The sequence below is a fragment of the Antennarius striatus genome, chromosome 9 (assembly GCF_040054535.1).
Source record: "Antennarius striatus isolate MH-2024 chromosome 9, ASM4005453v1, whole genome shotgun sequence".
NCBI classification, from domain to species: domain Eukaryota; kingdom Metazoa; phylum Chordata; class Actinopteri; order Lophiiformes; family Antennariidae; genus Antennarius; species Antennarius striatus.
In genome coordinates, this window is record NC_090784.1 from 12346748 (window position 1) to 12360239 (window position 13492).

Sequence of the window (13492 nt, forward strand, 5' to 3'; positions counted from 1 at the left end):
TCCTTTCCCTCTGGCAGGAGGCTGCAGTTCATCATGACCTAACAGGAAGAACAGTTTTCTTCCCTTCTGCCGTGGGCCTCACCAATGGGTCCCCCACTGCCACTCGGTCCTCCTCCCAGGAGACACGATGTTAAAATCAATACAAGTGTTAAAGTCCATACATCCATCAGGATGTACACACTCACCTCGCAATTGTGAATCAGCATGAAAATTCCACTGTTGATGTGTAGTTTTTGCACACTGCCCATTGTAAAACTGAACCTTTCTGATTCTGACTCTGATTCCTCTGGTATTTGACTATAAGCTATATTGCAACAGAATCACTGTTTTCATAGTCTCAGTTCCTTTCATTATCCATAACATTTAACCCAGTGCCTTCAAGAAATTTGATTTTATCAAATATAATGTGAAAGAATTATTTTGTGGTAGTTTACTTTGATATAAATACTCTTGACGAAAGCACAGTGGATTTACATACAGTTGAAAACGTTATTATTCAGAAGTCCCTCTTGCACAGTGGGTCTGGCAAAATGAACTTCTTAATAATAGGTTTGCAATAACTAATTTACACAAGAACAGTTGAAGTAGCTCCACATGACAACTATTACATGTGTTTTTCCAAACTGTAACATGAAACTCCGTTTTAACTGAACACTGCCTCTTTAGAACTTTGTAAGGATGTATTTTCTGCTACGACCAGCTGTGACCATGCAGCACAGCCAGATGCTGTCTCATCATTTTGTGCCATCGCTCCACAGAGCAGTAAACAGGAAATTAAAATTAAAACTAATGGAGGGAAAATAACTATAAACAGAGTTTGACATCCACATTTGTTTCATTTGGTTTCTTATTATAAACACAGGAGTAGTGTAGGGCTGGTGAGATCTGCACCTGTTTATGGATCTGCAGTGTCAGCGTAAAATTAATGGAAATTCATGTGTGTTTATCTTAAGCATATTGCTAGTTCCCAGGGTGGACAATATTTAATCCGTGTGAAATGCACTTTGCAAAATCCTTGAGCGTTAGATAAGTCTATATAAACCCAGTGTAGTTGTACTCTGCAACTACAACTGGATCTGCAGCACCATGGCCGCCAACTAAGTTCTGTCCACTGGGGCATCTTTTAATGACTGTTTCAATAAAACAAATGAATGACATCAAGCTTTCTCAATGACAGTTTGGATTTAACATTGAAGAGAATCAGATGAGAAAAGACCAGAGAAAACAAGTCAAATTTGTATGAAACTGTTACAGTAATATGTTTATTTGTCAACACATCAAAAACTATTTAAAAATGTATGCAGTGTAAAAATAACACAGAAATATCAGAAGCTAGCTTTTGATCTTCTTTAAATGTACAGTAGAAATGAACAGCCACAGGTAGTATCAACACACAATAATTTATGACAATATCCTCACAGAAAAAATGTGTATTAACATATAAATTGAATTTAAATTGTAATTTAACAATTATACACAATTTTAGAAATTTCATTTATTTTCACATCTTCTGCATCAAAGCAAAAGCAAGTAAGAAAACTTTCAGTTGTGTGAGTAAAATATTACGTTATGATATTTTGCTGTTTCTTGTATAATCATGTATTAACTATTATGTCTACATGTTAATGATTAAGTATTTTCTCAAAGACAGCAAATCATTTACCCAGAGCCCAATTAGGATCAGGTCCAAACTATTCAGAATTGCATAGGCACCAGAGGTCACAATGCAACACTCTTACATAGGATACAAAGATATCTCCACTATTCACTCACTTCCTTTAATCTGCCTGCTGCTTGTGTGAACTGATTCCCAGAATTTTGCATAAAATTACAAAAACAAATTTTACTTTTCTAAGTCTTTATTCTCATTTCAGTAGTAGTAATCGTCTCCTTATTCAGAAATTTAAGGAGGCAATTTTCCATGACAGTTGACATGTCGGTGACCCCCCCCCCCCATTGTAACTGAAAGATAAAAAATTCTTGCACACTGTTGAACTAACGTGTTGTAGTATTAGTGTAATTTTATTGGAAGATAACCAGGAGTCAAAGGACAGTTAATATGTGTCATGATTTTAAACTGCAAACATCAATAGGTTTACGGGCTGTAGAGGCTTAGTGTGCAGGCTGGAGTTGAGACCTTTACTCGTTTCACTGAGAAGTTGGTTCTCATCTTCCAGACGCTATTTCACACAATGATCAGCAGAAGAATGCTGGAAATGGAAATATATGTCTTTGACCAATGGGATAAGGGATAACAAGAGTGTTTGTAGAAGGGCCTGTGCAGGATGAACAATGATTATTTTATTTTGGGCTCCATGTGGGTCAATCTTATTTGTCCATGTGACAAGGTTTAATATTTGATTCAAGATTTCTGTGAAAGATTTTGTCCCTCAAAAGAAAATTTGTGGTCGATTCCTCTGCTTTAATCAGACAGTACAGTTGATGAAGAGGGCAGGATTCTCATTTACTACAACCCCTGAATTATCAGTAACATTTCCTCCAATTAAACGCAAGACTTCTTAAACAGAAAGCATTCCTGATGGGTTACACAGACAAAAAACATTTTTAAATAGAAAAAACCCTGAATTAAGTCACTGAGCTAAGTGACGATGTGCATGGATTAAAAATATATTTTCTCTAACACATTTTTGAGGTCTTTATTGTTTTTCATCATTTACTGGTGTTGAGATCTATTCATGATTAAACAATGAAGTATGGAGATACACATAGAGAAATATCGACAATGTGTGTAGAAGCAATGTTTCCCTTCATAAAGCTTCTATTGAACAACTGAGAAAGATGACCACTCCAGATGAAGATGGAGATCTTTGGTTTTTTACTTTGGAAAATTTACGTGTTCCATAATCACTATGGTTATGTTGCTTTAGCTTTAACACGTATGTACACAAGTGTTATAGCTAATCAACATGATAATTAAGAATAATATGAAGCGGTTCTTAGTATCCAAACCTCAAAGTTTAAATATTCAACATTAATCAATATAGTAATTATGCAATTGTGCAAATCCATTTATATACTATTTGGTTCAATTAAAATGTTTTAAATAACAATTAAATACAATGACAAACTTTTGATATAATGCATAGAGAAAAATACTTTAGATAAATGCATAAAATAGATTTGTTTCTGTAGTTATTTGAATGATAGACATAAACTCAGGGCTCTAAGGACTAAAACTCACATTATCAATATGTTGACTTTACTTCCAGATGTGTTTTCACACGTTTCACTCTGCAGGAAAATAGTTTTTTAAAAACAACAACATGGAAATACATGTCCTTGGCCCATCAGATAATGGAGCAGAGACTTGGTTTAAAAGGACCTGCGTGAGACGAGCTGACACTGACTCCCCAGACAGGAACCACCATGAAGGCTTTTATTCTGCTGGCTCTCTTCGCAGCGGCATGTGAGTATGAATTTACTCTTTAGCACGTTTCAAATAACTGTCCTCCAGGAAAAAAAACGTGGCAAATTCCCTCCTTTTATCAGATGCTGCTCCCATTGATGGTGATGATGATGACAAGATTGTTGGAGGTTATGAGTGCAGGAAAAACTCTGTGGCCTACCAGGTGTCTCTGAACTCTGGCTACCACTTCTGTGGGGGCTCTCTGATCTCCAGCACCTGGGTGGTGTCTGCTGCTCACTGCTACAAGAGGTGAGTGTAGTTTATGATGAAGCCAGAAATTATCCAGACCAGCAGCTCCGAAGGCTGATGAAACTAAAACCTTGTGCCTAACATGATCATTCATTCAATCTACAGTGTGATTAATCTAGGAATTCCTCATTGTAGGTGAAACATCACATTTTCACGTTGGCCAACTCCTGTCTTTCTCTCTGCAGCCGCATCCAGTTGCGTCTTGGTGAGCACAATATTGCGGTCAATGAGAACACAGAGCAGTTCATTAATTCTGCTAAGATCATTCGTCACCCCCGCTACAACAGCCGCAACCTGGACAACGACATCATGCTGATCAAGTTGAGCAAGCCCGCCACCCTGAACAACTATGTGCGCACCGTGTCTCTGCCCTCCACCTGTGCCAGCGCTGGAACCCGCTGTCTGATCTCTGGATGGGGAAACACCAGCGGCTCTGGAAGTCAGTAAGAAGGAAAGGACAGGGAAATGTTTTCCTACATGACGGGGTATAGAAACCTAGGTGTTCTGTTCATTTTTAGGCTATTACCCCGATCGTCTGATGTGCCTGGATGCCCCCATCCTGAGTGACAGCAGCTGTATGAGATCCTACCCCGGACAGATCACCTCCAACATGTTCTGTGCTGGATTCCTCGAGGGAGGCAAAGACTCCTGCCAGGTACCAGTGACATTTATGGTCTCTGTCTTTAAGAGGACACGCTGGTCTTCATGATGCCCCTTCTCACGTTGTCCATCCTTGTCCTGTTAGGGAGACTCTGGTGGCCCTGTGGTTTGCAATGGTCAGCTGCAGGGTGTGGTGTCCTGGGGTTATGGCTGCGCCCAGAGGGACAGGCCTGGAGTCTACACCAAGGTCTGCAACTACAACTCCTGGATCCGCAGCACCATGGCCTCAAACTAAAGCTCCGTCTTTGTCACTGGAGCGAAAACTTTAAGTGTCTTTAATAAATAGAAAATGCAAACATTTCATCTACTTGATTACTGTACTTATTTAAGTGTTGCACACTTGATCAACATTTACAATCAGTTACTCAACTTTGGTAGAATTTAATCTACGAGTTAACTTGTTTGCCAGGATTCGATATACAGTACATGTTCAATTAAAGGTAGTGCTTTTAAAAAATATATAGTATTAATACCCTAGCATTCTAGTTTCTAATATAGAAATTTCCATATTTAACACAGGATGACGACGTATTTCAAATCTTATAAATGAAAGACATATTCAAGAGACTTTTATTGGCTTTAAGACAAACTATAACATAATTTCATATACAACAGAGCAGGGTATCCATGTGGTAAACAGTTTTAATGTTCTTTTAGACAGTAACAAAATGTGACACTGAAATGAGAGAATTTTTCCAAGTGCTGTAAACAGTACAGGATGCTCAACAACACTGCTTTCCAACTCTATTTTTCCAGTGTAGAATGTGCGTTTGTGTAGAATTAGCCATCAAATGAATCCATAAAGAATTTTTTTTTGATAGACACATAAAAATGCTAACACCTGCTTCCTGTTTTTTAATATAAAATGCTGACATGTCCTCTTTGGACATCTAAACATAAATGTTTGGACATCTAAACACTGCCTCTGAAACATTTTGAACAACAGCTACACTTTCATACATGTAACACAACAATTGACCTGCATAACAAACACACAGGATTATCCACAGTCATCAATGAATTTACTTATTGAGGTGAGGTAATATTTGAAATGTATAAAATCCATGGGTGCTGTCCACTTAATTGTTATTATTCATTGAAAAGACAATTCATCATAAATCTTAAAAATAAATTTGCAAAGATGTCACTTGTTGTAATGAACTTTTCACAGCAAGAAGGTGTTACTGGATGAACTCTACTGCTGACTGACTGGTCATGTAGGAATTAGAAACAAAGATGTCAGGAAGTTCAAGGCAACAAAGATAAACACAACTCAAAACTTTTCAGAGGTTATGTCATTTGTGTAACTTAAATATTCCAAAACCAGTACTTAAACAAAATCTTTTTTTTGTTTGTTTCTGATGCGAATTTCTTTACATAAATGAATAAATGACTAAAAGAATCAACCAAATATGTGCGTCATCATTCTCATGCTGAGTCGCAGCGGCTCCCGGCACAGCCAATGTTCCTCTATCTGTAGTTTTTCCTTTTTTGTGATAAGAGAAATTGTAGAAACTAAATAGTTTGTAGTTTCTACCTTCAGTGTCTTTCTTTAAAAAACATTTGTTGTGTTTTCAATTTGAAAATTGACATAATTAGCTGAATAAATGTTCAAATCCCTCTGAATGTATTTCAATTCCCTTAATAGTTCCACATTTACAACACATTTCTGTATCGTCTACTGTATGAGTTCAAGACTCCTGTTATCAAATATGTATACTGTATATTGAAAAAAGTAGATAGAGGGGGACCAAATAGCCATGTGGGTTCAAAACACCTCACCTCTAGCATGCTGCAAATAATGTTGATATAGATCTGGTATGGCAGAATATGCATTACCACACACGGCACATGTAATACCATCTGAAGACCCTTCCCTCGATGCGCTGGCATTTTGGGTGGTGTGTGTTTGAACAGTTTTCAAGGGAGCACTTGATTTTCCAAGACACTTTTCATCTACTCCTTGGACGTTTCCTCTGTTTTGGACTGAGTGTTTGCCAGGATGATGAAATGATTTACTTACATCCCTTCCTTCATTTTGGACAAAGGAATTCTTGGGCACTATGGGCGACTTGTGAGGAACTGACTCTGGATGTTTGGATACGGGGTTCAGGAGATGCGTTTTTTGTTCTGGATGCAGCGTGACAATGTGGTTGTTCACAGGACCTCCAACAACTTTTGTGCTGGACTGTGCAGAAGGATCATCTATGGATAAATCAAAGTCTGCATCCTTGTGCATGTCTTGTGTTGAGGGATGGCAAAGCTGGTGACTGAACAGCATGTCAAGAGTCTTAAAGCTGCTTCTGCACTGGTCACACTGGTAGGGTAGAAAGGCTTTCTTGGGCCTGACCTGAATCCACTGGAACTCGGGATGCTCACTCATATGTTTCTTGTATTGCTCAACAAATCGGAAACCTCGTCCACAACGGGGACAAGTGAAACGGCCACGTCTCTGTCGATGGACTCTCTGATGGTGCCACAGTTTCTTCCAGTTTCCTAAAGTCTTACCACAGCAGGCACAGGTGTAACTTTGACCGGGTGCATGAGTCAGCATGTGGGCTCGCAGTCTGCCCATGTGTCTGAACAGTCTCCCACAATTCGGGCATATATATTTCCTGGGGTCTGAGCGGTTGTCTAGGTTGTTTAATTTGGACACAAAGTGTGATAGAGGGTGTGCTGGTATGACTGTTGACTGAAACGGTTTCTTCAGGTTAGTAATGCGTTTCTTGCGGCTTGTCTGTGATGCTTTTCTCTGTGGTTCAGAACTTGCAGCCGTGACAGAGGCGGCTGAATTCTGTCTTGAAGACCATGTTCGTCTAGGCACTGTATATGGTATTAATGACATTGTCTCCTCTTCCTTTATGGCAGAACTGGAGGCAGTTTTTCCTATTCTACACTCAGTGCGATGAGCGTTAAATTCAGACAGAACACCAAAAAGCTTGTCACAGTATATGCAGCGATAAAGTTTTGTACCTGTGTGGTCTCTCATATGGCTGTTGAAGTCCTGCAGACTGTCAAAAACATTCTTGCAGATGTGGCAAGTGTACGTTAGTGATGGTTTTATGTGCCTGTTGGGTTGCAAATCACTGTTGCTCACCAAAGGTCTGCAAGTGTGATTTTTCGCGTTGCTATAATGAGTGAATGATTTTTCACAACGTGTGCAGTTGTAACGCTTCACAGACCAGTGTGTCAGCTCATGAACACGGAGGAAATAGGCCTGACCAAAAGCCTTGCCACATATGTCACATTTATAAGGCTTCTCCCCAGTGTGGACACGCACATGTCTGATGAGGGCAGAGGGAAAACGAAATGTTTTACCGCAGTACTGGCACACTTTCCTTTCTTTCTTTTCTGGGGGCTCTGGAGTAGGACTGTTTTTAACATCAACCCCTCCCTGCTGCTTTTCTGACTTGTTGCTCTCAGAATCCTGGTCCGGGACATCTGTATGCAACTTCAAATGAGAAGCATACTCAGAGCACGAGAAGTTTATGTTGCAAACTGGACATTTCTGATATAAGTTGTTCTTCTTGTGTGTTTTGAGATGCAGATTTAAGTTGGAGTTTTTGCTAAAACCTTTGTCACATTCAGGGCATTTGAAAGGTCTTTCTCCTGTGTGAACACGCTGATGGATGATGAACTGTGACAGAAATTTACACACCTGTCCACAGTAACCACATTTCAACAATGTTTTTCCTCCTTTTTTAGTGTAGATTACGTTTATGTTGTCATTTGTGCTGCCAATGTTTTCCATATCACCACCTTCACTTGTTTGTTGAGTATTATTGTCGCCTTCCTCGCCCTCAACAAGCTGTGGTCCCGGTAGCAAAACATTACTTGTTCTCCTCCTTCTCCTCCTCTTCCCACCTCTCTTGCGTTTGAAAGTGTTTTGCAGATAGTTTGAACCCTCAGCTTTAACTATAGCGTTAGAATCATGATGTAAAGATGTACTTGACATTGACACACTATTTACATGATCCAGATCTAGGTCTATATCCTCACTTTTCACAGGAGGAAGGTCCTCATCAGGTTTAGGTGGTGGTTCAGAAGACGTTGCAACATCTGTGCTCGTCGCTTCTGTATTCTGTACGACCGCACTCCTTGGAGATTCAGGACTGATTTCTAATTGTGCCTCTTCTTTGCCACTCTTGTCAGCTGACTGTGCTACTTCAGGCTCATCAATTTGAGTAGGTTTTTCCAAGTTCAGACTATTCAATTCTTCAGAAAGAGCGACTTCACTCTCAGCTGCTGGCTGTGAAGTTGGTTCTATCTGTAATAATGCCCCTTCCTTTCCTTCCTCTTGTTCCGTCTGCTGCTCTAGTCCATCACCAGACTGTGGGGGGAGATGATCGTCTATTTTATCGCCATCAGTCACTTGGTTGACAGTCTTTGCTTCCACCTGCTTTTCTGCCTCTGCTGTCTCCCCAGAACTGGGCTCATTATTGATCACTGATGGGGCCTCCTGGTAAACATCCAGTTTGGACACTTTAGCTGGAATTTGCTGTTCAGCAACCGGCTGTCTGACCAGTGCTGCCTTTCTTCTTTTACGACCCCGATTGCTCAAGGTCTTACTACTTTCCGCAGGACTTGTTTCAGGGTGTGTGGGGTCCTTTCTGTTGGATTCAATGTTTAAATCCTGTGTTTGAGGCTGTTCGTCTCTACTCCTTAGTCTCTGTGCAAGTCCGCTGACTCTAATGTTAGGGGGAGGAGCAGGAGAAGGCGAAGAAATGCTTTCTGATTTTTTTGGTCTTCCTCTTTTTCTTTTTGGCACGGGTACAACATCTTCTACTTTACAATCAGACAGAGTGCGAGGATCTGTTATCTCATTATGAGGCAAACTATTGACTAAAGGGATGCTTGTGGAGTTGGGTGTGTTGTCATTGTTGTGTTTCTCTAGGCATGTTGGTAAGGGTATTGTCGTGCTGATTTCTTTGTGTTGTACCGCCTCAACAGCAGCTGACTCAGTAACCACTGGTTTTCTTTTGCGAGGACGACCGCGTTTTCTGACTCCCACAGGTTTTCCGTGACTGTCTGTTGTTGAGCTACACACACTTGCAGATTTCTTTTGAGACTTTGCTCCCACCCCTATATTTGGCTCACCATGTTGACCATCTGTTCCACCTACTGTTCCAGAGTTATCCATGCCATCAGACTCCATGTGCCCAAAAGAGTGGGATTCAGTTGCAACTTGACTCAGTTTTGTGGCTTTCATTTCCTCTCTCCACTTGGAGTCCAGGTCTTCCTCACAGCATTTCTTGTCTTCAGGTATCTATGAAGAAACAAAAATTACATTTGCCATAAATTTTGACAAATAGCATTTTATAATTTCATCTATGTCTACACCTTGTTTACATGCCGTTGAATCTGACATTAGTCAGTTGTAAAGAACTTGATCTCATTCCAAGAATTGTAAATAAACATACAGTGATAAGAAAAAGTATTGAACTTGATACCGATTTCTTCTGTTTTTGTGTAGTCGTTCTCTAACACTGCATACATGATTGTTTTAATTCTTGACCCAAAATTTTAACCAAAAATACAGGCTACATGAGTAAAATAAAATTTAAGCTTTAAATTATATTTTTTCAAAAAGGTTGTCCAATATCTAATCACAAGTGAGAAAAAGTATTTTTCCTGACAGACACTAAACAAACACTGACCAAACTGCATCAACAGATGGTTTGGACTTGGCACACCCAGGCTTGATCAATCCAACCATCACTTAAAGAGACTACTTTTAGATGTGTGGTCAGTGTCACCAATTACACAATATACCCACAATAAATGGAAATTTAACAAGAGTTAAAGAAGATGATGACTGAGGTACATCAGTGTGGGAAGCGTTATAAAGCTATTTAAGGTTCTGGAGTTCCACATATCCGCAGAAAGGCACATCATCTACAAAAATGGAATACAGTACATAGAACAGTAGTGAACTTTCTCATTAATGGTCAATCTTACAAAATTTCTTCAGTAGCTGAGCAAGGTTCATTCAGGAGGTTACAGAAGATTCAAAGAAAAAAATAAAAGGAACTGCAGTTGAATGTTTCCCCGTTTCCATGAAAAGACTCAAACTCACTTTGGACTCATGATTATATCTATAGGTGTCGCTGCTTCAGGGCAGGACGACTTCCTAAAGTTGCAATAAAATTTAATTCTGCTCATACTAAAAATGTTTTAAAAATTAATTGTCAGATCATCAAAATTTGTGTTGGAGGTCAGGTGCAATCAGGTCAAGCAGAGAGACAATGATCCAGTCAAAGATGTCAGTCTACTTATGATCGATCAAAAGCAATACATTGCAAATTTTGGAGTGGCTTCATCAAAGCTCATATCTAACCCACTGATACGTTTTTACTGGATTGAAAAGAGTAGTCCATGTTTACAAACCCTCCAATGAGGCCACAGCGATGCCCAAGACTCGAATTCACTATCAAACTGAAGTTGTTTAAAGGTCGAAAAATCATTCAGATTGGGGCGCAAAAACCTTTTCGCACTGGTGACTTGGTTATTGGATTGTCTTTCTACCTCATTAAGCACAATTGTCATTAACAACTTACATATTGTGTTAATTTAGAATGCCTTTGTCACCAATTTTTATATAAGAGCTACACAAAAACAAGAAATCGGGAGGGGTTACGCACTATACTTGAATATATAGTTTTTCACAGCACTGCAGAGCTGAAGGCCAAAAGTTGCGGAACACAAAAATATTGATAAAAATGAAATCAAACATTAATATTACAGTTTTATAACTTCAGATGTACATTAAAAAAACCAAACACTGTAGCACAAGTCCATGAATAAGCCCTCTGCTTCAGGATTTATTCAGAAATTGCTTAAATGCATTCCATGAGCAAGTTGCTCTGAAAGTCAAGCCACAATCTTTTAGAGATGGCATAACTTTGGGTGCAATTTGACTAAATGTCTTTCTGCTAGCTACCTGCTTGCAGTCCGAAGCAGCATGAACAGAGCTGTGAGGATGTGCTGCTGTAGAAGTTAGCTCAGAGATTGTATTTTGTTCACTGATTCCTCTGCTGAAGGACATTTTACTCCCCATGTCAAGTCTGTGGATTAAACACAGACAACAAGGTTGGAACTCACACAGTATCAGTAAAGTATGCAGCCAATTGATGCATTAATAATACAAATTATTTCTGCAGGACTGCAGGTTATGTCAGAAAAAAGAACATTTTTTTCAAAATATAAATGAAAATATGTAGTCGTGTCCCAGTTGGATATTAATACAGGAAACTGTTGGATGAGAAAGGTGGTGGGTTTAGCGCTGAACAATATTTTTTAAAAATGGCATTGAATGTTTTCTACAGCATACCGCAATTTGACATAAAGCACAATGAACTAAATTGTGCATTTACAAAATAACCAATGAATCTAGAAAGACTTTAAATAGGTTGATACTGTCAGAATAAAACATCCACGTCTCACAAATGAATGTCAAGGAATAAAAGCTCTGTCAAAGACAAATATTTAAGCCAAATAACTTTAAAAATTCTTAAAAATCACATCAAGGTCTGATGCTTTTCTACAGAATAATCTGCTTAATTGTTCAGAAATTATGAACTGAGTTACATCACCAGCAGCTGGAACAAAACACTACGCCAACACCATCGGTAATAAAAAAATAATATATTTCAAATAATGTAAAACAAATCTTACAATATGTTTAAAACAAACAGACTCCGGATAATAAATACCTTTTTTTTTTTTTTAAAAATTGTTTTATGCGGGATCGTGACTGGAATATTCTGCCCCTTTCACGCATTATGATGTGTGAGATTTCATTTTTGCCACTGTTTTTCTCAGACGTTCTAGTTTTAATTCCTTGAACTATGACTTCTGGAGCAGGGGAACAAACTCCAGTCGACAAATCAAAGTTTGGTCAAGTAAATACGTTTGATGGCCGTAAAGGTTTAAACAGATCCAGAAGAGAAACCTTCATCTGATGAGGAGCTGCATCCGACGGAACGGCTCCAGGTCGTCATCACTAAAGAGCCCCAGCGGGTTCCCTCAACACGACCGCGTCCAGCGCGATAATTAATGCCCTTCATAAAGATTATTCATCCGTAATTGTCTTCTTATTAAAACGATTTCATCTTCAGATTACAGACTGGACATGTTGGTCGTCATCGTTTGCTAGGCCAGATAGCTAGCTACCGTTTGGAGCCACACGAACTCAACCTTAACTGTGTCCCGATAATAAACCCGTCTTTACACCAGTCCAGTACTTGTCAGCATCGGTCCAGAAACGCGGTGGTCGCTAATAAACACAAACTGCTTGCCTGCACAGGATGGAGTGAGACGGGTTTCTGTGAAGCCATGCACCGACCCCTGCTCAATTAGCTAGCATTGGCTAGCTAGCTAAAACACGCTCGGTCGTGATTAAGTGGTTGTTCTGCACTTTTTTACACGCGTGCATTTGTCTTAGACCTGAGCTGCATGTATGGACTCGGTTCTCCGTCCCTGTTCGGACCCGCTGGCAGCTCCGCTGCGGTCAGTATCCAAAACAAAGCGACACGAAACGTGTCGATCAGCAGGAGATACTTTAGGGACTGTAGGAAGTTTTAGGAGTCAAAACTTCTGGAAGATGTTACCAGCAGTGGAGGTTTGTTCTCTCGTTGTTGTTTCAAGGTGAGATGAATACAGTTCTATATTTGAGCGACCGAATTTTATTTGTGCGTGGACTTTGATGCTGTTGATATATCTTTGCATTACAGCCATGTCAGATACCACCGCATATTATCACCACACAACTGTAAGTCATTATATTATTATGACACTTGAACAATTAAATCTGCGAATTTAAACCCAGGATGCCGTAATCTTACTATAAGGATCGTGCATATTTTAAATGTGTGAGTCTTGGGAAAGTATATTCCTAAATGAATAGATTAAACTATTTTTCGGATTGAAATGAAAAATAATATTCATGTAAGAGTTATGAACACCTATAGCAAATTCTTAAACACTATACAGCAGAACACTAATAGCACCTGAACGCCGCATCCTGCATCGCCGTCGCTATTTACCTCATCATAAGTGGACGCAGAACAATGTCTTATTTGTGTCACTGATGATTCGCGCGCTAAACGGCGCCCTCTGCTGGAAGTCAAGAGAATGAACGACGAGGGGAAAGTCGAA

General features: G+C 39.4%; 2 protein-coding genes across 3 annotated transcripts; one reads left to right on the top strand and one right to left on the bottom strand.

Moving 5' to 3' along the window:
• Nucleotides 1–3263: 3263 nt before the first annotated feature.
• On the top strand, nt 3264–4623 carry prss1 (serine protease 1). Its single transcript, XM_068324129.1, has 5 exons — nt 3264–3427; nt 3511–3676; nt 3862–4115; nt 4195–4331; nt 4422–4623. Exons 1-5 carry the CDS (start codon nt 3388–3390, stop codon nt 4569–4571), a joined length of 747 nt encoding a protein of 248 aa, XP_068180230.1. The 5' UTR covers nt 3264–3387; the 3' UTR covers nt 4572–4623.
• A 277-nt stretch (nt 4624–4900) lies between these two features.
• On the bottom strand, nt 4901–12833 carry LOC137600934 (uncharacterized). 2 transcript variants are annotated; one of them, XM_068322847.1, is made up of 3 exons: nt 12634–12833; nt 11277–11400; nt 4901–9602 (listed from the first exon to the last, which is right to left on the bottom strand). In XM_068322847.1, exons 2-3 carry the CDS (start codon nt 11391–11393, stop codon nt 6105–6107), a joined length of 3615 nt encoding a protein of 1204 aa, XP_068178948.1. In that variant the 5' UTR covers nt 11394–11400; nt 12634–12833; the 3' UTR covers nt 4901–6104. The 2 variants fall into 2 exon arrangements, with proteins under 2 accessions (XP_068178948.1, XP_068178947.1); XM_068322846.1 differs by having other exon boundaries at nt 12782–12828.
• Between the last annotated feature and the right edge of the window lie 659 nt (nt 12834–13492).

Excerpts from the sequence above, each read along its gene's own strand:
- prss1 (XM_068324129.1), top strand. The coding sequence starts at position 3,388 with ATGAAGGCTTTTATTCTGCTGGCTCTCTTCGCAGCGGCAT. Across the intron at positions 3,428-3,510 it reads GGCTCTCTTCGCAGCGGCAT|ATGCTGCTCCCATTGATGGT; the intron begins GTGAGTATGAAT and ends TCCTTTTATCAG. Across the intron at positions 3,677-3,861 it reads GCTGCTCACTGCTACAAGAG|CCGCATCCAGTTGCGTCTTG; the intron begins GTGAGTGTAGTT and ends TTCTCTCTGCAG.
- LOC137600934 (XM_068322846.1), bottom strand. Across the intron at positions 9,603-11,276 it reads CTGCTTCGGACTGCAAGCAG|ATACCTGAAGACAAGAAATG; the intron begins GTAGCTAGCAGA and ends GTTTCTTCATAG.